Here is a 23,950-nt window from a genome sequence, read left to right on the forward strand (position 1 = left end):
AGTGCTTACTAACACTCATCAGCCCGGTATAGGAGTGACTGAGCTGGTGGAAAACCTCTTAAGGAAGCCTTAATTAAAATAACTTCCAAACATTAAAATGATGGAAAAACTTGAAGGATGCATATGGACTGAAATCTCAAACACACTAAGCAATTTTCAGCAAAGTCAATTTCAAAATGTTGGTATGTTTCCAAAAAAAAAAAACAAGTTTTAACCTACAAAAGCTAAAATTTTAAGGCTTTAAATTTTTATGATCATTCATTTCATGAAAAAGAAAGAAAAAAAAGTAGAATGAAGGCTATTAAAATGCTAGTACGACCACACGTACTTTGTGAAAAATAGTAGTAATGCATGGCTTGATTTTTTCCAAAAGAAGCAAAATAAAATGTAATGATATAAATCAGAGTTTCATAATTTATGTATGGATTTTTTAAAAAATTTATTTATTTATTTATTTTACTTATTACATTTAGTACTTAAAAATGAGCTTAAATTTTCTTCCTCTCAACTATCAGGAAAATTCGCTCATCTGGAATGTGACATTTACCGGACTTCCACTTTTTTACGCAACAGTTTCACCCATCAGAAGCAAAAATTGAGAGAGATTCTCTGACATTTGCAGAAATTTGTGACTTTCCCTGACCATTTTAGGCGTTTCATTTTCCCTGACAATTCCAGGTTTTCCATATTTTCCAGGTGCGTGGCAACCCTGGGACTGTCAAATCCTACCTTGATTCGCAACAGGTACAGCTTCTTTCTTGGCCTGCATATTCTCTAGATATGTCACCGATTGAACATGTGTGGGATTTCGTGGGATTTGCCCGACGATGCGAAAAGTGCTGGAATGGCCGTATTCAGGAATTTTCCCAATAGTCGCATATTAATGCTCTTAAAAGAAAAAAGAATGTAATATGGCTACAGAGCAGAAATTTATTGATATTTAGTCAAAATACAAGCAACAAGCAACAAAAATCCTAACAGCACAATCGAACTCTACAAAAATCACGATTGCAGAAGTGAACTCTTTATGTGCAAAAGAATAATAGTCAGACGTTTTTTAACATAAAAATGTTCATTACATTTCATTTTCCTTCTTTTTATAACGGTTATATTCCAAATTAGCGGCAAATATTTCTCAATTTATTCAAAAAGTAGGGGCTCGACTTATATGCAGGTTTTCAATTTTTTTTCACACTTTTCCTCCCAAAAGTCGGGGGGGGGGGGGACTTACGCACAAACATATACGGCAGATTAAATCCAAAATTTTTTTTCAAAAAAGCCTTTTTTTGGGGGACTTTTCTGGAGCATATATGTATCAGTAGGCACATTTACTGCTGCTTAGAATGTGTTAAAATATCTGAAAAATTTTCTTAAGGAAAGATCTTTTAAAGGTGTCGACATGTAATATTTAATATTGACTTTATTTATATTGATTAAAACTAGTAAATATGTAAATAAAGGTGGCTTTTTGAAACATCGCTACATAAAACTTGGTTCCATTGAAAAATATAACTAACTCAATCGCTTGCAATTCAAGCAGTTAAATATTTGTTTTTACTCAGGCAAAACACAAATTCTAATCAAGTACAAATTTTATCATTAATAGATTAGTACTAAAGGAGAACATTACAAAAAGGTGTATTTGTAACATTTTCAGTGATTTGTTTCCACAAACCAAATAAAGTCTTGAAAAAACTAAGTAAAAATATTAATTAAAAATATTTACACAAAATAAGACAATGTTAAAAACTTGAAATAGAGAATTTTATTTTCTACTAATATTAAATCAGAAAAATTCTTTTTTCAAAAATAGATTTTTCGGTTGTAGAGATACACATAATCTCTCAATTATATAAAAAAAAAACCTATATGCACCTCGGACCCGAAAACCTTTCTTTAAACAAGAATAACTCTTGAGACATAAGTCAAAGAAACAAATTCTTGCATTTTTAAGGAATGGTTTAAAATCATCCACAACTGGGATCTTCAACTCAGATTTATATCAAGATAGGGTTCAGAGAAATTCTGTTACTTTGTCCTGAATTTAGCCCTTAATATACTTTAAACACACACACACACATAAAAACGTTTACCTCATCTGAGTCCAAAGAAAATGCATGAGCAAACATTCGTTTCATAGAAAGATTTTTTCTTGTTTTATCCTTATGACGGTCACTTTTTCTAAGAGGTCCTTCATATATTTTCCTAGTGGATAAATTAAAGATTATATCAGAAAAACACTCATTTTGTAGGTATTCAATTATTCAATTTATCAATTCAATTCATCTACTTATCATTAAAGGAAGTGAGTGTACCTATACACATTATCCATACAAAGAAACTGCAATTACATTCCTGAAATTCGGCGCACAGTATGTCGAAAGACAAAACAACACTTAAAAGTCAATTCTAAAATTTGTCAGAAATCTTTTCAATAATTTGACCACATTTGCTTGAATTTTCATGCACATCACCAATTAACACAAATTCAGATAAACGCACAAAAAAGTAAACTTACCATCAGACAGAACAAAAATTTCTGTTGAAATGTAGTTTGCTTTGAACACTGTATTGTATTGAATTTTAGGACATTTTCAAAGAAAACCTTCTATTTTTTAACGTTTTTAAACGATAAATGGTCCTACAACATTCTTTAAATATAAATTTATAAATGGAACATTCTGTCCTCACTTAGTTTGATGACTTCAGAGTCCACTCACCCCCCCCCCCCCCATCATCATCATCTGCATTGTTGAGAGAATGCTGCAGGGTTCATACACTTTTGGTTAAAAAAAGTTCCCTGACTTTTCCAAGTTTTCCAGGTTGTTTTTTAGAAAATTCCAGGTTACTCGCTTCATTCAAAATTTAAGTTTAAACAGTAATATTTTCAAAATAATTAAAATTGTTTAAAGTAGCGATTGTAGAAGAACTGAAACTTCTCCCCTTAGATTAAAAAGAAAAAAACTTGGAATTTTTTTTCCTCTGTTTTCTCTGTCAAAATTATAAGTTTTTAAAAAATATTTTGTTCAAAATTGTTTTAATTTGTTTACTATTTGTTGAAAACAGAGTACTTTCAACTTATTTTAGCGTTTCTTTGATGTCACGTGTAATATTATAGCGTTTTGCTGTAGTCCTGCAGCAACCTTTTAGCATCCGCTTTTGGTTTACAATACTTTTTATTTTCTTATTAGTAGGTTACACAAAACATATTGAGCAAAATGCAAAGCTAAATTTCAGTATAAATATGATTAACTTGTTGCATCGATTGGCATACCATGTAATGCATAGTAACAAAAATCAACATCCGCCGATCATAGGCCAATGCCAATAATCTTTTTTTTATTTTCACATATTAAAGGACGCTTTCCTTAAAATTTCAAGTTTTCTTTTCCAGAAAGTAATAGTTAATTTTCAAAAATTCATAACATTTTGCACATTTTAATGTTATTTTCAATAGTTCGCTTTGATATAAACATCTAATTCTGTTTCTGGAAGTTTAAGTCTACTTCCATAGTGCAAACGATCAAATATGGCGACAAAGTGAAAAATTTAAAATAATAAGTAGATTTTTGGATTTGTAGTATAAAAGTAGTAATAAAAAATTAATAATCCTTAAAAAACTACAATAAAAGCAAAATAGTCAGTATTTAGCACATAAGAGTCTGAATCAATTAAAACAAAAAAATGTTAAAAAGATTAAATTTTGCATTTTTCTAGAAGATAATTACAAATTATCCAGAAAAAAGGCACAATTTGTGTTGTTTTCAATAGTTTGCATTGCAATTAACATCCAATGCCGTTTTCGGGAACTAAGGCACTTAAAAAGTCTTGTGTACTTCCATCTTGGGAATGACCAAATATGGCGGCTATGCCCAAAAATAAGAAATGACTTTTTTAATTTGTCGCACGAAGACAATTAAAAAATAATTAAATCTTCATGAAACTACAATTCATTGAAAAGTTTTTATCACATCTGCGTCCAAGGCAGTGAGGATAAGATTAAGTTTCAAGAACAAAATTTTCCATTTCTCAAGAAAATTATTTTAAATAATAATAATAATAGAAAAACAATTTGCAGATCATTTTTTGTTATTTTCATCAGTTTTCAATTAAAGAAAACATCCAATTCTGCTTTGTTTTTAGAAACTTAGGCATTTTAGGTTCGTATCTACTTCCATCTTGTGAATGACCAAAGATGGCGACTACGTTTCACACGTAGCTGAAATGATTTTCCGATCAAAAAAAAAAAAAAAACGATTTTCCTCGATCGACCCTCCCATCTACAGGTTGTGCTTCCGAAGCAGTAAATTGTCTTCTCTCCTGTTGAGTTTGTGCATAATTCTTGTTCACCTGATATTTTTTTTCCTTGGGAACTACTAAGAGACAAAAATGGCGGCTGCTGAAGATTTTTTGGGTCGCCACTTTTTTTATTGCTTTAAAATTGTTGCAATTTTTTAAAAATACATCGATAAAAATTGAGATCAGATCTCATAAAACAAAATTCCCTGGGAAAAAATTGAGAAAAGAAAATTTTGGGGACACATTTGGAAAATTCCCTGACATTTTTGACTATGTCATTTTCATTTCAATGATAATTCCAGGTTTTCCCGGAGCGTACGAACCCTGAAACGAACAGAATGTTGTGGCAACCCATCTAAAACTTTAGGCAGTAGAAATAAATGCGTTCCCCTCACTGACTCCATGTAAGAAAATCTTCGCTCTTTTGGCGCATTTTTCGTTGTGAAAAAAAACGTTCATTTTTCGATTGCAGTTTTCAAGTGCCAGCGTCGGTTTAGATAAAAATTTACAATTTTTTTCGTGAAATCACAATAAAAACAAAGACTAGATCTCATGGTACTTAATTCCTTGGGAAAAAAATGGAAAAAAAATTTTTGGAGGATAAAATTTGAAAACTCCCTGACTTTTCCCTGACATTTTTGACAGTGTCATTTTCCCTGACAATTCCCGGTTTTCCCGGAGCGTACGAACCCTGATGCTGCCATACAGCAAATTTTGTAATTTGTTATGTTTTTCAATGAGTCCAATTTTCCCATATGGCGAAAGATGTGTTATAAAATCACGTTTATTCCACGGGTGTTAGTGAGTGATCATCAATTTTTTAAATTGATCTTTTGAGCCATTTATTTTTTGACTGGAATCAAATATGTGCTTTAGAAAATAGTTTGATAGATGGAGCTGCAAACTGAAAAAAAAAATTAACATTTCACTTTGCCCCGCTGCTTTATTTTGCCACACGTTCCCCTATTATGATGAGAAAAGTGATGTTTCTTTTTTCAGGTATGAAAACAGTCCGAAGTCAAAAAAGAGGAAAAATTGCAAGACCTAAAATTTGAATATATATATATATATATATATATATATATATATATATATATATATATATATATATATATATATATATATATATTACATTAAGCAAAATTATATTGATGCTATACTATCTTGTAAATATTATAATAGATAAATGTTTTTAGTTTGTTTTTTTACTAGTAGAAATGCTAACAATGTTTAAATAAGCTTACATTTATTTAAAATTTTAACAGATATATCAATCCCATCTACCACTTTCAATTTCCCATAGCCCACAAATCAGGTGAAATTAAAACTTTATAATGTGACATCTAATACTATAAAACTTTCATATAATTACACTTAATACAAATTGAATCATTGGACACCATAATTACAAAATGACATTATCAGTGTGGCTAATCTTGGAGAAACAATTTGAGGAGCATTTTGAAATTTTGTGGAACAGCTGGGTATATTCTATAAAAATCCTTAAAAAACTAAACCCAATTTAAAACTTTTTGAGCTTTGATGCTCATTTTAAGCACTAGCATAGAAATGATTATTTTTAAATTGATATAAAAGTTTTAAACAATGTCATGATTCGAGAATATAAGCATCTTTAATTTCCTACATTTACATGTGTCATAATATGTGTCAGGATATTTTCCCCATAGAAACCAATTTCAGTACTGATTCGAGTTAGTAAAATTTGACATTTTTAATAACTTATTCATTTATAGCAAGAGAAGAAATGCTTTTATATTTCTGGAAATAAAAAAAGTACTAAAAGCAAGGAAGTTCTAATTTCAAAGGGGGGGGGGGGCTTGAGCCCCCACTTGCCCCCTCATATGGGCGCCCTTGATGTCTGTCATAATAAAATAACACAGTATAATTAATATAAATTTGAATTTTTTAAGATCTTCAAGAGCTATATCTTTGGTAAGCCTGATAAGAAAAATTAAACTAGATTTGAAGAATGAGTTGGCTTAAATTAACTCAGATGGAATAGGATAAATATTTTTGAATGGGTGTGGCAGTCTTCAAAAAAAAAAAAAAAATAATAATAATAATAATAATAAATAAAGCATAAGGTTTGAAAATATTAGTCTACAAAAAAGGTATTAATTTCTAAGCAGTAGAATGGCATAGCAGATAAAAATGAGAGAGTGTTACAGAAGCGGATGCAATCAGATTTCAAAAGCAACATCTAATGATTGCACCCACCATCACTCTCCAAAATTTCCCCCTCCACTCCTATTTCACCCTCTTCACTAACACAGCAAAAGTTCCTTTCTTCTTTCTACTCCATACCTGCCAACATCCAAAGAAAAAAATCCAGTAGATTTTTTCAATGTAGCGCAATATTGCTTTTTTCCATGTTATTGAGGGGAAAATGGGGATTTTTTATTATCTCTTAGGAACTACTTTGATATACTCCCCCCAAATCGGAAATTTGGCCACTTTTTTTCTCACTTATGGTACAAAATACAAGAAAATACTAAATTTGGCAACAGAAAAAACCTAAAAGCTGAAAAAACCTAAATGGGCAGCACAAAAATAAGAAACAGCAACCCTAAAAAGTCCGTAGGGAGTGCCAGATTTTGTGCGTATTTTTTTTTTTTGGGGGGGGGGGGGTATATCAAAGTTATACCATCTCTTAAAGTACAATCATATGCAAGTTCCTTGAGTCATATACAGAGTTTAATTAATGAAATTAATTAATGGAAGAATAAAAGTTAAAGTAATACTTTTTCAATGAAAAGTTATTTAGGGAAAAAAAGAATTTCATTTATCTGTAAAAATTCAATCATAGACAGGTTTTTTTTCAGGTCTTCAACAAGATTTAATCTACTTTTTTCGGCCGCAAAGTGCCCGATAATAGCGGTCGTTTTGTGTACAGGAAGAAATGTTTTAATTAAGCAACATAGGCTTAGCGATGAGTGCGCGAAGCGAGATCGCAAATGTAAACAAGAACTGATGTTGCCAGATTCCAGATTGAAATTGAGTGGGAAACTTTCAAACCATGGAGTAAAAGCGCTAAAATGATGTAAAAATTTATTTTAAAGGGGTTTGGTGTTGTCATTTTCAAGAAAATCCCTAAATGGAAGGATTTTTTTAGAGATTAATAAAAACCGGGAGATTTTCAATAAAAATCGGGAGACCAGGAGAAATGTCAAAAATCCGGGAGTCTCCCGGAAAATCAAGTAGAGTTGGCAGGTATGCTACTCAAGAAAGAACGTGTGCTTCAGCAAGAATCCTGATGGGAAGTTCGGGGCAGAAGGGAGGTGAGGGAGCATTTGTGCGAAAGAAGTTCCTTTCTTCTTTCTTAGAAAGAACACGTGAGTCAGCAAAAATCCTGACGGGAAGAACACCATCGCGATCAATCCCTCGAAAATGCTCGGCGGTCAGGAAATGAAAAAAATACAAAAAGTGGAAAATCGGGAATCCGCGGAAGATTTTCATCCCTGTTTTATCTTAAATCTGACTTGTTGGCTATATGACTGTTTTGTTTCTACTTCAATGAGTGACCAATGGCAATTTTTTAAAGTACGGATACTACTTGATACTAGATAATACTGAAATATAATACTTATATAATTTTATAAGCAAAATACGGCTCATTAAACATTTTTAATGAATGAGAACATCAACTAAAAGCAATGATTATTTTCCTTCTTCTGTTTTCGTTTTATTTCAGAAGTAATAAAACTTGGCTGTTAATGTATGACATAGACTATTTTTAGTAACAAGCAAGTTACTTACTTTTCTCTCTTCTTATTTAATGTTTTCTTTCTTTTGGGTATTATTTCATCTAGAGCAGTTACAAAATCTTGTTTTGCCTAAAAATGCAAAATCTATACTCAACTAAGCACTACATATAGTAAACAGGGCAAACCAAAAATTCTTAATCAGAATGATAAGAACTTATTAGATCCAGATTCCTTTTAGTAGCAGAACACAAATTTTAGTCTACATATCAAATATACAACTTAAGATAAAAGTACTTTTGAATTTTCAGATTCGGCTAAAGGGGCCATAATTTGTAATTTGTCTCGTGCTCTGAACACAAGTCTTTTTTTGAATGAAAAAATTTACTATACGATTGTAAAAAACAGCACAGCAATAGAAAAAATTTGTAAATAATGTAATTTAACAAATATATGTTGCAAAAGTAGGGAAGTTTTTAAAGATATAACCTCTCTTTCTAATTTTTAAGAAATAAGTTTTAAAATATGTAAAATTTTACCAACAACAAATTTCCTACTATTGGTTTAACTCAGAAATAATTTTCATTCTTTTCCTTTTTAAACGCACAAATTAAACACAACCAAAAAATTTTTTTATCTTTGAGTACATTAACTAGAAAAGGGGAAAATTTATAAAGGTGTCAACTAAGAGTGCTAAAACAGCTTACAGACATTTGGGTTCATCTTTATGGCAGACAAAACATTGATTGAAATTTTCTTTAGCATTCTTCATTGATGGAAAAAAGTAAATACTAAATAACTTCCTTGTGTCTTCATTAAGTTATGTATGCATTTATAATTAATGAAATTGATTTTCATTTTAACAACAACAGTATATAATCTAAAAAATAAGAAGAACAATATTATAACAATTGGATGAAATAGACTATCTTTAACTGGATGAAATCAAGTAATTACAAGTTAATGGGAAGTAGAGTCATGAACACTAGCCAAATGGCACAAAATAATCATGAGATAGATCAAACCAGAGTTTCCTCAACTCCTGGTTTGCACCAGTCTGAGGAAATGCTTGGTTGCCTGCGTTAAAAATTATTCTTTAAAAAACTAACAGTAATATATCATCCAACATTTTTTCTGTTAATTTTTTGATCTATTTTCTTAATTTTCTGTGATGTTTTCTTGATCGGTTATTTGCTTAGTTATCATAATTACAGTAGTTGCTTATCTTGACATTTAAATATTACTACGATCGGATCCCGATTTAACAATTTCCTCGGGACCAAAACTTTTATACGTTAAATTGGGGTTATTCATAATATCGGGGAGTGAAATGTCTTTTACGAAATTGTACTTACCTTGTCTAAAAGCCCCAATAAGCAAATGCACAAAAATATCCATAATTAGAAAGTGTAAATTTTTTATTCAGCATTCCGGGACTTATTACACATTAATTTGAAAGTTTAAAGCACTGTGTATAGATGTTTGATAATTTCCTTGATACTTGACTCGAAATTGTTCACTTTCAACTTTATGGTGAGAAGAAATTACTGCTTCATTTAGTCTACTGCATGAGATAGGTTTTTACAGTTTCCAGGACATGTAAAGCATTTGAAAAAATAACAGTTTTAATGGAAGTTTCATTAAAGCTTTCTGCATCAGACTTCCTATTCATTGGTTGCCCCCTACCCCATCAAAAATTGCTGATTCCAAGAAAAGTTTTTTTTCTGCTTCGGACAATATGGATAATGTTATTTGAAAAACAATCCAATATTTCCTAACTCAAATTGATAAAAATATCAGCTGTTAAAATAATTTATTATTATGGGGTTGAATATTCGGTAAATAAAGGTTTTTACCTTCATGTTAGTCGGGGAAAAAGAGAAATTCTCTAAATCGCGAAATTTGTTAAATAGAGGCTCGTTAAATCGGGGGGTCCAACTGTATAAGTGTATCACAATTTAAAAAATCTTACAATTGACTTATGTAACAGTTTTTGAAAGTTTAATATAGTTTTTTGTGTAAAAAATAATAGTTTAAAAAACTAAAAAAACACGCTTTAGTAGCAAAACGAACTAAAAAGTTAAAAATAATCTTTGGATGACAGTAATTGACCAAACACTTAATTTTACTGCAATAGAAAAAAAGCCTGGGGGGGTTGCCTATTTACATTTTTGCATGGATAACAAGTGAAAAAAAAATTAAGACAGCTAATAAGAAGCCCTCCCCCCCCCCCATGATTTTTTTCTATTACAGTAAAATTAAGCGTTTGGTCAATTACTTTATGTACTTGTCATCCAAAGATTATTTTTAACTTTTTAGTTCATTTTGCTACTAAAGCGTATTTCTTTAGTTTTTTAAACTATTATTTAATTTTTTACTTTTTAGATCATTTTGCTACAAAAGCGTGTTTTTTTAGTTTTTTAAGCTATTATTTTGTTTATTTTTTTTTTAAATAAGATTTAGATACTAAATATTGCTAACACTTGTAACTCTTAAATGAAATCTTTGTGCATGTGTTCAATTTTTATAATGGAGTGTATCTTAGTACTCTATTGCATTATTTGCATCAGACATTTTGAATGCTTTCTGGTAAATTCATGTGCAAACATTGTTACACTCCCCAGCTCTGATTTGTACATTGTAAGTAATGCAATAAGCTACTGGCTATTTGTCCAAAGGGAAGTTGGACCCACAAGCATACCCACAAACATACAAGTTCAGCTAATAAAAGCATGTTAATTAGAATAAACTAATAACTTATTGTTAATAAATTAATTTGATCATAGAATATTGCATTATCATTGGGTTTGAAGTTGCATTCCAAATTTTAAAAGAATCTGATCACAAAAAGTGTTCGAAAATTGAGTTGCAAGATTATAAATTTAATTTTGGTGTAGTAGGGATTAGAACGCACGCCCAATGATTCCCGGAGGTGGATGTCAGCGAAGACCCGCGCTTTAGACCGCTCGGCCACGAACGCTCATAAAGTAGCGGAATGTACTAACAGCAATAAGCCACTAGCTCTTAGTCTACAGGAGAGTTACTTACAAACATACTAGTGAAGTTAATAAAAGCATGTTAAAAAAAAAATTTAAAAAAAAACTTCACTGGTCCACAAAAGGTTTTCCCAAATTTTTACCGCTTTGTGGGAGACAAAAGAGGTGTCGATAAATAATTTCACTTTTTTCAGTATTTTTGACCTTCTTCCTACCATGTTACGAAGTGAAACATTTCACTTTAGTCCTTCCCTCTTTATCACACACAAGGGTCAGAATAGTGATTTCAAAAATCAGGACACAACTTTGATAAAATTTAGGACATTTTAGGACAACAAATATCAAGTTTTTTTGAACCTAAATGCAATTTATAAGCTTTATTTTTATAATAGATGATAAAACGTTTCAAATTCAATCCTGATGTCCAATTGTTTCTTTATCTGCTTTGTTGTTGTTGAAAAAATGTCCTTAATAAGGAGGGATTAAAAGTAGGGTGCAAGTCCAAAATCTATTACATACTGAACCTTTATCAGGTAATTAGATACTTTTTGGTGTCTCAGAATCATCAAAAATATCCTTGTAAATTCCAGATAAATCATTTAAAGATGCAAATGAATAATGATTTTTTATGGCAACTAAAACTAAAAAAACCTCTACATTCCAAAGTTTATCTTGGAGTGGATTTGGAACAAAAGCTTTAGGTTGCTTCATCATAACCAATTTGTTTTCAATAGAAGACAAAGAACACGGAATTTAAAATACAGATTGATTTTTTAAGCTACTTGTCAACCTCTTACTTCTTGCCGCATCAATACCTGTGAAAATACTTGGTTATCAATATTGGAAAGATAATGTACAAACAGAATAAAATGCTTTAAATTCATCCTCTTCTGCACGGCTGATCTTGTATCCATTTCTGTTTGCTTTTTGCAACCACAAGGAAGAGAATTCTGTTTTCCGCGGCATTTTAATAAAACAAATTACTATTCACATTTTTAAAACAAAAAGTTAGTTACTAAATTTAAAAATTACAAGTATTAATCCGACTTCACTGAACAGAAACACAGAGCAAACTGGCTCTTTATACTGAAAGAACAAGCTAATGCTCAGATTACAACACAAGAAAGCACTATAAAAATAAATATTACTTCCCACCTGGGGACAACACATTTAAATTTTGCTCTTTTTCTACTTTTTGAACCAAGTGCTCATATTTGTGTTCTTATTTTATTTTTTAGCTTTTTTTTTTTGCTGCAAGATTTACAAATAAAACAGCTTTATATTGAGCATCTGTTTTGGTTAACTGCACCCCCCCCCCTTTCTCCAGAAAAAAAAAAGCAGCAGCATAGGTTTTTCTTTCTTTTTTAGAAAAAAAAATCTTAAGGTCTATGAAATTAATTTTGTCCTAAAATACAGGCATATCATCATGAAAAGTTTCATTTTTAGGTTGCATTTCATTTTTCTGTGCAAGTAGGGAATAAAGTATGAAAATTTTAGGACAAAACTCGAAATTTTAGGAATTTTAGTACAAAATGTGAAATTTTAGGAATTTTAGGTCAACTTCTACCCTTTCACACATTATACTATTCTTCACAAACATATTCTAATTTAAAAAATGTGTGATGTCACACTTCTTGTTACCTCCTTTTTGTCACAAACTGCCATTTTCCTTTTTTTTTTTTTTTGTGGTATTTTTAGGGGGATGCCATTTGCTCTTGGGGGTATGGCACCCTGACTGAAGCGTAACTCTGGAACATCCATTTTCAACTAAAAAGTAAAGTACACAACAGCTGTTTGTACAGGTCCTAAGTGTAAAACTCAGAATCTTAGGAAAAACCATTTTTGTATCCTCTGATAGATGAAAAAAGATTACATTTTTTCTAATGACAGTAAAATAAGAATTTAATTTTTTTGAACCAGAATCATCGAAACAAGAAATCGAAATAACTATTAAAATTAGAAACAAGCATGGACACAAATTAGATAATAACATTTTTATATTTTTAATACAGAAAAACTTTTTTTGCCCATTTTTATTCTCGTTTTGGAAACCTCAGTGTTGCAATCTCTTTATCTTGAATATTTCTGTTCTCCAGTAAAATTCAAGATAGACAGGTTTGATTGTGCAAGAAAATAAATAAATGTTTGTACTGTATGATTGTATAGTTTTGTTAGTCAAGAGTATTGTAATTTTAAAATGATTAAATACATACATGTAAAACAAACTAAAAATAGTTTTTGATACAGTACCTCATTTAACTGAATTAACTTCATGATTTCCTGCTGTTTCCTCTTGTTACGTAATATCTTTTCTTGGTAATAATTACCTTTAGATTTCTATAAAAAGAAACAATAAAATTAAAATTTTAAAGTAAGAAATAGAAAAATCAATTTAATTTAAGCTTTATAAAAAGCTTTTTTTTTTAAACTTATTTAACCAAGAAATTGAACTAAAATTCCTTGTAATACTCAATAAATTGTAAGAAGAGAAAGAAGAAAAATAGGAATTCTTAGAAAAATAGGAATTAAAGCAATTGCAAAACTTACATTTCAAAAAAGGATGGGACAACTTATTTCAGTTCAATTAAAAAATAAAAAAGCTTAAAAGTTTTTTTTTTTTTTTTTTTGCATTTAAAATCAAGACTACTATTTTATTCACAAGAGAAAAAATTTAATTACTCTGTTAGTCTGAAAAAAAAAAAAAAACACTGAATTTTAGTGATAATTAATCAAAAACATAATTGAAAAAACATAGCGCTTTGCAACAGCATTGAGGAATTTTGGGCAAAAGACAGTCTTGCCTCAGGAATAGCAAGGTTTGGACACTACAGTAGAAACCAAGGTAAATATCCTGGTTTTTACCGTCTTGTCAAAAACTCTTGTGTCTAAAATTGTCCGAAACATTTTGCTAGCAAATATCAAAAACAGAACAAAATATATCAAAGTTATGTTTTATATTGAATATTCATTCAATGTGAACATTCAAACATAAATATAAGTAATTTTAATATAGTAACTTATAGTAACATAAACATAGTAACTTATTTATACATCTGATTCTAATCTAGTTAAGTAAAAGTTGAATTCTTCATTAAAAACTTCAATTTGTACACATGAGGGTTTTTTTTTTCTTCTTTATACTAGTAACCAATTTTTCTACATTTATGCATGTGTCAAAAAGAAAGTGTTCAAAATATAGTGCAATAATCGACTAAATGCAAGAAAACTTTTTTGTGGTTACAGAATGTATTATATTAAAAATGTGAATTAAAAAAAGGAATTGCACAAGTTTTAAAATATAAGTGCTATATCTAATCATCTCAATTTATTTTTTAATTTATAATATAAAATAGAATTTTCATTAAAATATCAGGTAAAATTTTCACGCAAAAACCATTAAAAAAAGTTTGCACCTAAATATTACAAATTTCATTCCTTTGAGTTATAAATGCAACTGAAATTAGTTAATGATGTGAATTTCTTTTCTAAACTCTATCAACTGTTACATAGGGAAGCTTTTCCGTAATCTAATTAATTATTGGCAATTTTTTTAAGTAAAATATTTTTAAATGAACATTTCAGCAAAAAATATTACCAAATACTCATTAATTAAAACTTATTAATATTTATAGTAATGTTTAACTAATATTGCAGTAAAAAAAATCAATTAGATTACACCCATTTAAGTTTAGCATACTTTTGGACAGTTTAAGACACGATCGGGCACTTTTGGACGGGTTTTAGACACTTTTGGACGGTAAAAAACCATCTGTCCAGTCCTAAACCAGTTTCAGACAGTCCAAAACCCAACCCCTGTCTTGCCTCTTATTTAAGATATACCTCTTCCTATGACTATTTTCCTTTACTTTTCTTCACTAAAAGCTACTTTCTAAACAAATTTCAGTAAAAACACAAAAAATTCTAACTCCTTCAATTCAAAAGGAAAACTGAAAAACTGTTAAATAGCTTTGAGTCAGTTTCATGTAGCACTTGTCTCTCTCTCTCTGTTGTAATAGTAGGATCATGTTTCAGTGCAGAGTTTGAACTGAAAAACAAAGAAACTCCGCTAAAAACAGAGCTGCTGCTGTGTCTGCCAAGGAAAAGAATGAACAATGGTCTGGCAATTGTTATTGCTGAAATTCTGGGGAATAACCTTACGATAAATTTTACTTACATCAGCTTTGGTTTCATGCTCCTCTGAATCTGAATTACTGCTTGACTGCAAATTAGAAAAAAAAACTGTTATTTAAATAAACATGAAGATATTTATGCAAAAATATTCAAACACAAAAATTTATACTTTCTGTTATTTTTAGAAATTCAATGCAACTTTTGAGGTGGTGGAAAAGAAAAAGGTTTCCTCCATTTTTTTTTTTTTTTCAAATTGATTTTTTTTTTTCGAGATGAAAACGTTGTTTACTAGTAAAATTTTCTTACGAAACTTTTAAAATATTAAGGGATCTAAGGACCTTTAACTTTCAAAATTTTCGACTGTCTAAAAAAAATAAATGTTATGCATAATTTAATACCTTATTTATTACCATACGCAAAAAACTTTTCAAGTTATCGTAAAAGTGCGTAAACTTTCCCCATAGAGATTTATGTTAACAGCAACTGTACATTGCAATACAGAAAGGAAAATGTGACTTTGATCTCTCTCCCACAAAACTAAGACATTTTAGTCATTAGCTTTCGTTAACATGTGCTAACGGAGTGCTGGGACTGTATAATATTTAAACTAAACTAGTAGTGGAATGAAGGCACTCGTAAATAATATCTTTAAAAATTGTGCTTTTGTGGTTTGACATAATTCAAATTTTAAAGAAAACAAATTTACGTGACTCATGGACCTGTACACTTATTTAAAGTTACAAAATCTACAAGTCAGTTGTGTGATAATCTTCTAAATATTGTGGATCCGGTGATTCAATGAAATGCTTACTTTGTTATTTTTGAGAAATTGTTATTGGTCATGGCAATGCACTAAATGCAAATTATGAAGGAGTTGGATTACAGTAGGGTATCTAAACAACGCAAAAATCTACCAATCAAGAAACACTTCAAAAGCTTTAAAAGAATTTCTTCCATCAATATCAAGATTTGAAGATTCGAACTACAGCAGTTTGTTGGCAGGTTTACTTCCTCCGCTTCCCTGACAAGCAAACCCTGATTGGCAACAACTCACAGCGTACGATAAGCAAAGGGATACCAGAGAGAAATTCAGGTTTTCGCCAATAGCATCGGTTTTGGCAACTTTATCACCTGCGCTGGCAAATTGAAAGGGGTTTTTTTTTTCCGTATTCTACGAAACCATAACAAAATTTTATTATTTTAAGACCAGCATATAAGGTCATTCATGTACTTCATAAATCCTCTATTTTTCATTGCAGAATTTAAAAAAAGATAAAATTTTCATTGGAAAAGTTCAAAAACTGAAACTTTCATTATGATGATGTCCAAAATCTGCTACCTGCTGGACAACTGTATGTCCAAAATCTGTTACCTACAGACCGATCATTAAATTTACTATTTATTAATTTTTATAAATACCTGCTGTCTTTTTACGTTTGTGTATGATGTTCTAGGTATACATGCTATGCAATAAAAGCAAAATTGATTTCAAATTCCAAAATTAAAAAAAAAATGGCTCAAAAGTAACGTTTTTGTTCCCACCTTTTGAGAACTACACATATAGTTATTACGAAAGTTTGTTTACAAATGTATAAGTCTTGTCAATAAGTCCAGTCTTCTTGCGAATTGCAGGGTGGAACACAAAGTGCAACCACCCACATGGGGTGGTTTCTGGGTTGTTAATGCAACACATTATAATTGCAGTTCCAGCAAAAAAGCTGTATAGTGCACATTTACTGTAAAAAAATAAATAACTAAGATCTAAAAGAAGAAATACTGCATATACAAAATAAGCTAAAAACGTCAATTTTTGGTTGATTTCTTGTAACTTTGCGGCTTAAGCGATAACTAAAAACTGTAAAGAAATAAAATATTTTCAAAGATTTTTTTAAAAACTATTAAAAGTAAGCATTTAAATGGGATTATAATTTTATTTATTTATTTATTTTTTTTTTGAACATTTGGATTTTTATAAAAATATTTGAAAATTGACCAATTTTTACCTTTTTAAACTTTGCTGCCAATGCGTAGTCTGAAGACATAATTATTAATTTTTTTTTATTTTTCCCATGCTTAGGATGGCAATGGGGATGGAATCGGGTTTTTCGAATTTTTGATGCTTAGTACGCTTTGTTAAGAGGTAAAAAAATAAAATCCCCTCTCGCTCCTCTGGTCAGCGCTAATTCTGTATTAGCTACCGGTTTGTTTGGCACTCTTGGCTTCCTTAAGAGGTTTTCCACCTCCAGCTCAGTTACTCCTGTGCAGAGCTAATGAGTGCTAATAAGCACAAAACTGCAGTCTTTGGCTGGAATGGACAGAGCTGGCGGTGTATTTCATGAATCATGAACTTCTGCATGGTGTGTCAGTTTTCTTGTTAGTGTATTTTCAAACTTTAAATAAAATTTAGTTTTCTTCCAAAGCAACTTATGAAATTGAAAAAGAAAAATACAACAAATTTTACTTACATCAGTTTCATATTCCCCTGAACTTGAATTCTCTTCCTTCGTTCTGGAATCTCGACTGTTGAACTTGCGTGACTGTAATTTTTAAAATGAAAAGTTACTATCTACATTTAATTACCTGTAGCAGGAGTCAGAGTGGTGATTTAAAAAATTTTAGGACACAATTTTCGTAAATTTTAGGACAACAAATATCAAATTTTAATGACTTAAATGTAATTTAATTGCTCGATTTTTGTAGTGGGTGATCAAACATTTCAAATTCAATCTTGAAAACTACAACAGAATGCATTCAATCTTTAATTCTTCAACATAGTGACACATGATAAGTAGAAATATTTTATCTTACTACGACTTGAATCTAGGTTAATCTAAACAGGTCATGTAAAGGAAAATCTTTTAATGAATTTAACTTTATAATAAGTACACAACTAAATATTTTATTACAGAAAGAGACTTTTTTCTCTATCACTACTTTAGATTTCATGAACTTTAAATACGTACTTCTAATACGTTCATTCAATTTTAATTACAAAAAGCGAATAACTGCACTTTCTTTCTGTAAAAGTAGTACATATTTTATGAGAGAAAAATGAGAAAAAATGTACAGTGGCTCCCAAAAGTGTTCGTACACCAACGACTTTCAATGAAATATGCCATTATCAATTGGTTAGAATTAATATTTCAGAACAGGTATTTTATTATAAGATCTATGATCTATTTTTAATAAAACTACATGAAAATTTTTAATAAAACATTAAAACATAATTTTTAAAAAATCAAAAACCAAAAATTGCCGGAATTTTTATCTCACTAAGTCTTCTTACACTTAGAAAAAATGTCAAAAAAATTAGTAAACAATCTAACTTTTTACAAAGTAATTATTTAGTAGAATATCATGCAGTATCAACAACAGCTTTTAAACGTCTGGGAATAGATTTAATTGTTTTTTTCTTTCCTTTTCGTGCAATTTCTGAGTAAGTGTTCAGTCCCACTTTGAGTCTTACTGTTTCTAGTTCGCTTTTCGTTTCAATGGTGTATTTTCGCAATCTAGCTACCAGATATCTCCAAATATATTCCTTGTAATTTCGCTTTAAAATGCAATCAATTTCTAGTGCTCGTCCTTTTAAGGATTTGAAATGACTGCGAATTCTCCAGTGGAATGCTGGCGGTCTCTCGCATGTTGCAGCAATATGCTTTCATGGATCAGGAACTTCCTTTCCAAGCGTTTCTGTGCCACTCGTTTTGGCGAAGTCACTTCTTGTTATAAACAAACTGAAACTGGTCTTCCACAAGGTACAGTGATTAGCCCTACATTATTCAACATCTTTATTAATGACCTTCCCGATATCTTGACTTCTGATGGGTTGACTAAGACAGCTCTCTTTGCTGACGACCTTGCTATTTGGTGCAGTACATCAAAAAAAGATCAGCCCAATTTAAATACTATCTTGAATTTGACACTCGAGAGACTGGATTCGTGGTGTGAGGAAAATAACATGACTATAAACTTATTGAAGACTACTTGCCAATTCTTTACTTTAAATAGGCAACCCTTTACTCCCTGTCTTGTCTCTAATGGTATTATCCTACAAAATAAGGATGCTTCAACTTATCTTGGATGCATCCTTGACAGTAAACTGAATTGGGCTAAACATGTTGAGCATGTCATTTCAAAAGCAAGGAAGAGACTTCCCATTCTCAAAAGACTAGTGGGAGTTAAATGGGGATGTAGTAGAGGAACTTTGAATACAACTTACACGACCTATATTCAGCCGGTTCTGAATTACTGCAATGAAGTTTTGATCACAGCCTCGGACAAAGTCATGAAACCCCTTGACACCTTCCAAAACCAAGTGCTCCGCATGATTACGGGAGGAATTAAAACTACTCCTGTGCTTTCCATGCAATTACTTTGTAACCAACAGCCAATGACTTATTTAATACAGAGGAATGCAGCCATTCTATATAATAGATTAACTAGACTCCCAAACAATTTCTGGAGAGATTACAGTCATTGTGGAATGCGTAATCTAAAGACTCAGAGAGGTTTCATTCAATGTGTTCGTGAGAACTCCCAATACAATGACATTAACGATGCTCCCATTGAACTTCTGTCTTTTGCGAACCCATTGAACTATTTGGAACTCGATGTCAGACTAGACTTGGTTCTGGACACAAAAAAAACGCGACCTAAATCCTACTGAACTTTGCGCTATTGCCTTGGAAACAATTAACACTCGTTTCCCTCCTGACAAATGGCTTCACATCTATACTGATGGGTCCCTGTTGGATTTTTCCCGGGATGCCGGCGCTGGAATATTTTGTGACTATTTTTCTTTTTATCAACATGTTGGATCTTTCACAACCCATTTCGATGGAGAACTTGAAGCCATTCATGTGGCATTATAACAACTTGCTTCACATCTGTATCCATTCCAAAAAGCAGTAATACTTTCAGACTCGACCTCTGCTTTACAGGCTTTGTCTAGTAATAACCATGGAAGTAAGGGGTCTCGTATTCAGAGCTGTAAAAAACTCCTGAGGGGTATTGAGAAAACTGTGGCTTTTCAGTGGGTACCATCCCACTGTGGTCTGCCCGGAAATGAGAAAGCCGACTTTTTGGCCAAGAAGGGATGCAATATTCTCCAAAGCTCTCGTGGACCCTTGTCGCTCCACTCTGCTGGATTGGAGATCAAGAGGGTGCATAGGGATGTGTTTTGCCGTGTTGCTTCCCGAGCTGCTGAAGGTAAACCCTGGGGGAAACTGTGCAATGAGTCCCACTGTATCCCAAATTCTTCTCGAGCTGCTGCTGTGGCTGCTTTTAGACTTTTAACAGGACACGATTGTCTCAACGCCTATCTGTTTTGCTTTCAACTGAAGGATTCCCCGACCTGCACTTTATGCAACTCTGGACAAGTCATGGAAGCTACTCATCTGGACGACTGCTCTGCACTAACTAATTATAATTGTGTTGTCGAGAAATATTGGAGAGCCCGCGGTTTTATGGCCAAATGGTCAATGTACCCGGCATTTGTGAAATAAATAAATAAACAGACATGATCAGCCAAAGCTTCATCAAGCAATTCAACTTGCAAGGAATAAAAATCTTCCCTCATGGTTGGTGATAATTTAAAACCATTGATGAATGTCTAAAGCAAAATTATCTATTTGGAGCAAAAGTTTTACAACTTCTTTATGCATAGCATTATGCACAATATGCAATCAATAAGCTACTATGATAACCAGATTAGGGAGCGACATCTCAGCTAACATGGTTAGCTAGCATATTTTTCATTTCTTTTCCAAGAGGGAAAAATCAAAAATACCAGATCCTATCCCCCTCCCCAACTCTTTTTCTGCAATGTCTGCGCACAGCTGTTTTTATTTTCTTTATTATTTTATTTTTATACCTTTTTTGCAGAAGAGGAATGACTGCAAGACTTATAAAGTACTAGCAGTACCCTCACAGCGATGCCCGTGCTAAAAATTTAATAGGAGTCCGTTGAGTAAAAAAATTGACTCCCCCTCCCCCACTAATGTGAAATAATGATTTTTCTTTGTATAAAATGCTTACGCACCTTTTCAAAAAAATTATAAACTATTAAAGTTTCTTTAAAATTTAAAAACTCTTCGTCAAATCATTAAATTAGATTTACAGTTGCCTTAAAACTGTATGTAGCGAGTGAAACGGTTTTTACTGCAGTTTAAAATATTTCGCCAAATAAACAAAAAAAGACATCAAATACAGTCGGACCTCCATATATCGAAGTAGCAAATTGCTGGAAAAAAAATTGATATATAAAAATTTCGATAATATAGAAACGATTTTAATTTATCCTAAAAACCTGATAACACATTAAACTTAAAGCTAATTTTCGTGTATGAAACCTAAGTTCTAGTTTATACCAGCATCAGATTAAATGAAAGTTAATAATTTAAAAAAAAAAAACAGAAATTACATTTTTGCACCTTTATACATCTTTATTCCTCCGCAATTCAACTTGATCCGCAACATTAGGGGATCTCGTTTTCACAATGTGATTGAGAGAAAAGTAAAAAATCAATCTACTTAACTTGAATGATTTTTTTGCAGCTAAAAAGACTAGGAATGATAATCAACAGACAAAAAGGATAACTTGAAACTGATTTTACAAAGTTACTGGTTACAACTAAGATTTGAAGTAAACTTGAGGGAATTTAAGATACCCAGAACGAAACAACGACCTATCTACACATCCCTCAACCCCAGACTCCTTATGAGTTTCGTAGCAACCTTTAGTGAACACAATTTTCTCCCCTAACCTTCATTTTTTTTTGTGACTAAGTCTAAAGTGGAAAAAAAATGTACGAATGTTTTGAAAAAAAACATTCGATATGTAGAAACAATTTTTCTATGTAACGAACATAGAAATTTGCTGGGATTTCGATGTATAGAAAATTTTGGCATGTGGAAGTTCGATATATGGAGGTTTGACTGTAATATCTTTCAAATGTAAAAATAGTTCTGCAACTCTATTGTTTATCGCCAAACTCGCCCAGCAACCACGCTATCATAATCCATCCGTCTAACAGAAAAAAAAAACATCCAGTAGAAAAATCCTCAGAAAAAAGAAGAAAATGTTGAACATTTCACTCGGATAAAAACAAATGAAAAGTTTTTTTCTTTCAAAACAAATCGCCAAAAAAATGAATTACATTTACAGTTGCTTTAAAACAATTATTCTAGACTGAACTGCTCAACGCCATTCGCAGCAAGCGATCACGCTACCGGAACCCAGCCCTTTCGCGAGTGAAGCGGATGTTTTTTGGCAATAACAAATTTTTCACCAAACAAACAAAAAAGTATAAAATCACGTTAACAGTAGCTTTCAAAACTTTATATATTAAGGGCTGTGTTGCCTAGCTTTGCCCGGTCTACTTTGAGAATAAAAAGTGTGTCAAGTGACCTATATTCAACACTTAGGCTTAAATTTAAAAAAAAACACCACCCAAAATTACCCTTCCAAACAATGAAGACAGATTTTAAAATACTTTTAAGAAATTAAAATGCGAAAGATGGATTTTAAAAGCGTAACCATGGAAACACGAAATAAAATAAGTTTAAGAAATTAAATGCAAAATAAGGAAAGAAACAATGGATTTAATAACCATAACCATGGAAACTCGAAAATAAAATGGTTGACAACCTGAATCAAAATGACATTTTTGGAATTTGATTTAAAAACACTTGTAACTTTTTTCCTTTGAAGATAGAAGCTAGGTTTTTCTACCATAGGTCGAGAGAGATCTGGAGTAAAAAATGTCGCTTTTTCCAATGGTGTCAAAGAGAAAACTATGGGACAATTCCTTCACTTTTTATTGATAGATAATGAAGAAAGTAGTGCCTACATTTTAGCTAAGCTTAAAAAAGTTCGAGCTAAAAATGCAAATCACTCCCGCCGTAATTAAGTTAGAGCATTGAAACGAATAGTTTAGAACATGGAAAGTTCTACCCTTTTCAACGATATATGCTGTACCTGCTGTACCTGCACCGCGATGCCCGTGCTAAGAATTTAAAAGAAGTCCATTGAATTAAAAAAATTCACGCTCCTTCCCCTGTTCTTACGCCAAGTTCGCCGCCTGTGGCGGCTCTTAAAATAAATTTGGCAATGGTATTAATTAATCAATATCTATCTTTTTCATATTTTCTATACCTATTTCCAGTTGCGTTTTGTGTCATTCACCTTTTTACGCCAAAATTGCCGTACTCAAATATGTAACATAAAATAGATACAACGAAACGTCCGGCGGAAGTGACGGCGCTATAGTAACTCATCTAATTAGCGAGCGAAACAAACTCTGGCCGATAAGCAATTGCGAATAAAAAGCACGGTACATCTAAGACAAAAAGGAAATCCTGTATCCTGTACCAAAAAGGATACAACTCCCCAGCAGAAAAACAACACAATTAAAAAACACAGTACACCTAGGACAAAAAGGAAATCCCGCACCCCATATGGAAAATTTAACTCTAGAAAAGCTAACCTTTGAGAAAAGGAAAAAAATAAAACTCTAGAACTAAAAAAAAATACACCCCCTTCCCCTTTCTGATGTCAAATATACAAAAATCATATTTTTTAACTAAAATGTGTGAACACCCTAAAAACCCTAAAAGTGAAATAGACAAATAATCAGCAACTCCATTGTTTATCACCAAATTCGCCAAGCGATTTTCAAATTAAAAAGAAAATTAACATTGGCACAATGAATTTAACAAAAATTACTACAGCGCAATTACAGCGTTATTACAAAAATAAAGAGACTTCATTTATTTGCATCCTAATAAAGTGAAGTTAGCTTG

At 31.4% G+C, this 23,950-nt stretch overlaps 1 protein-coding gene across 1 annotated transcript in view; it reads right to left on the bottom strand.

The window, feature by feature from the left end:
* Positions 1-20,531, bottom strand: part of LOC129229266 (uncharacterized) — a 163,244-nt gene extending 142,713 nt beyond the window's left edge. Inside the window, exons 1-6 of the mRNA XM_054863575.1 lie at positions 20,508-20,531; positions 17,614-17,685; positions 15,192-15,236; positions 13,268-13,354; positions 8,077-8,153; positions 2,094-2,205 (exon numbers count right to left, since the gene is read on the bottom strand). Of these exons, the coding sequence (XP_054719550.1) occupies positions 2,094-2,205; positions 8,077-8,153; positions 13,268-13,354; positions 15,192-15,236; positions 17,614-17,685; positions 20,508-20,531 (417 nt within the window). The remainder of the gene's footprint in view (positions 1-2,093; positions 2,206-8,076; positions 8,154-13,267; positions 13,355-15,191; positions 15,237-17,613; positions 17,686-20,507) is intronic.
* Positions 20,532-23,950: the final 3,419 nt, after the last annotated feature.

Source organism: Uloborus diversus, chromosome 1 (genome assembly GCF_026930045.1).
Source record: "Uloborus diversus isolate 005 chromosome 1, Udiv.v.3.1, whole genome shotgun sequence".
Lineage (NCBI taxonomy): Eukaryota > Metazoa > Arthropoda > Arachnida > Araneae > Uloboridae > Uloborus > Uloborus diversus.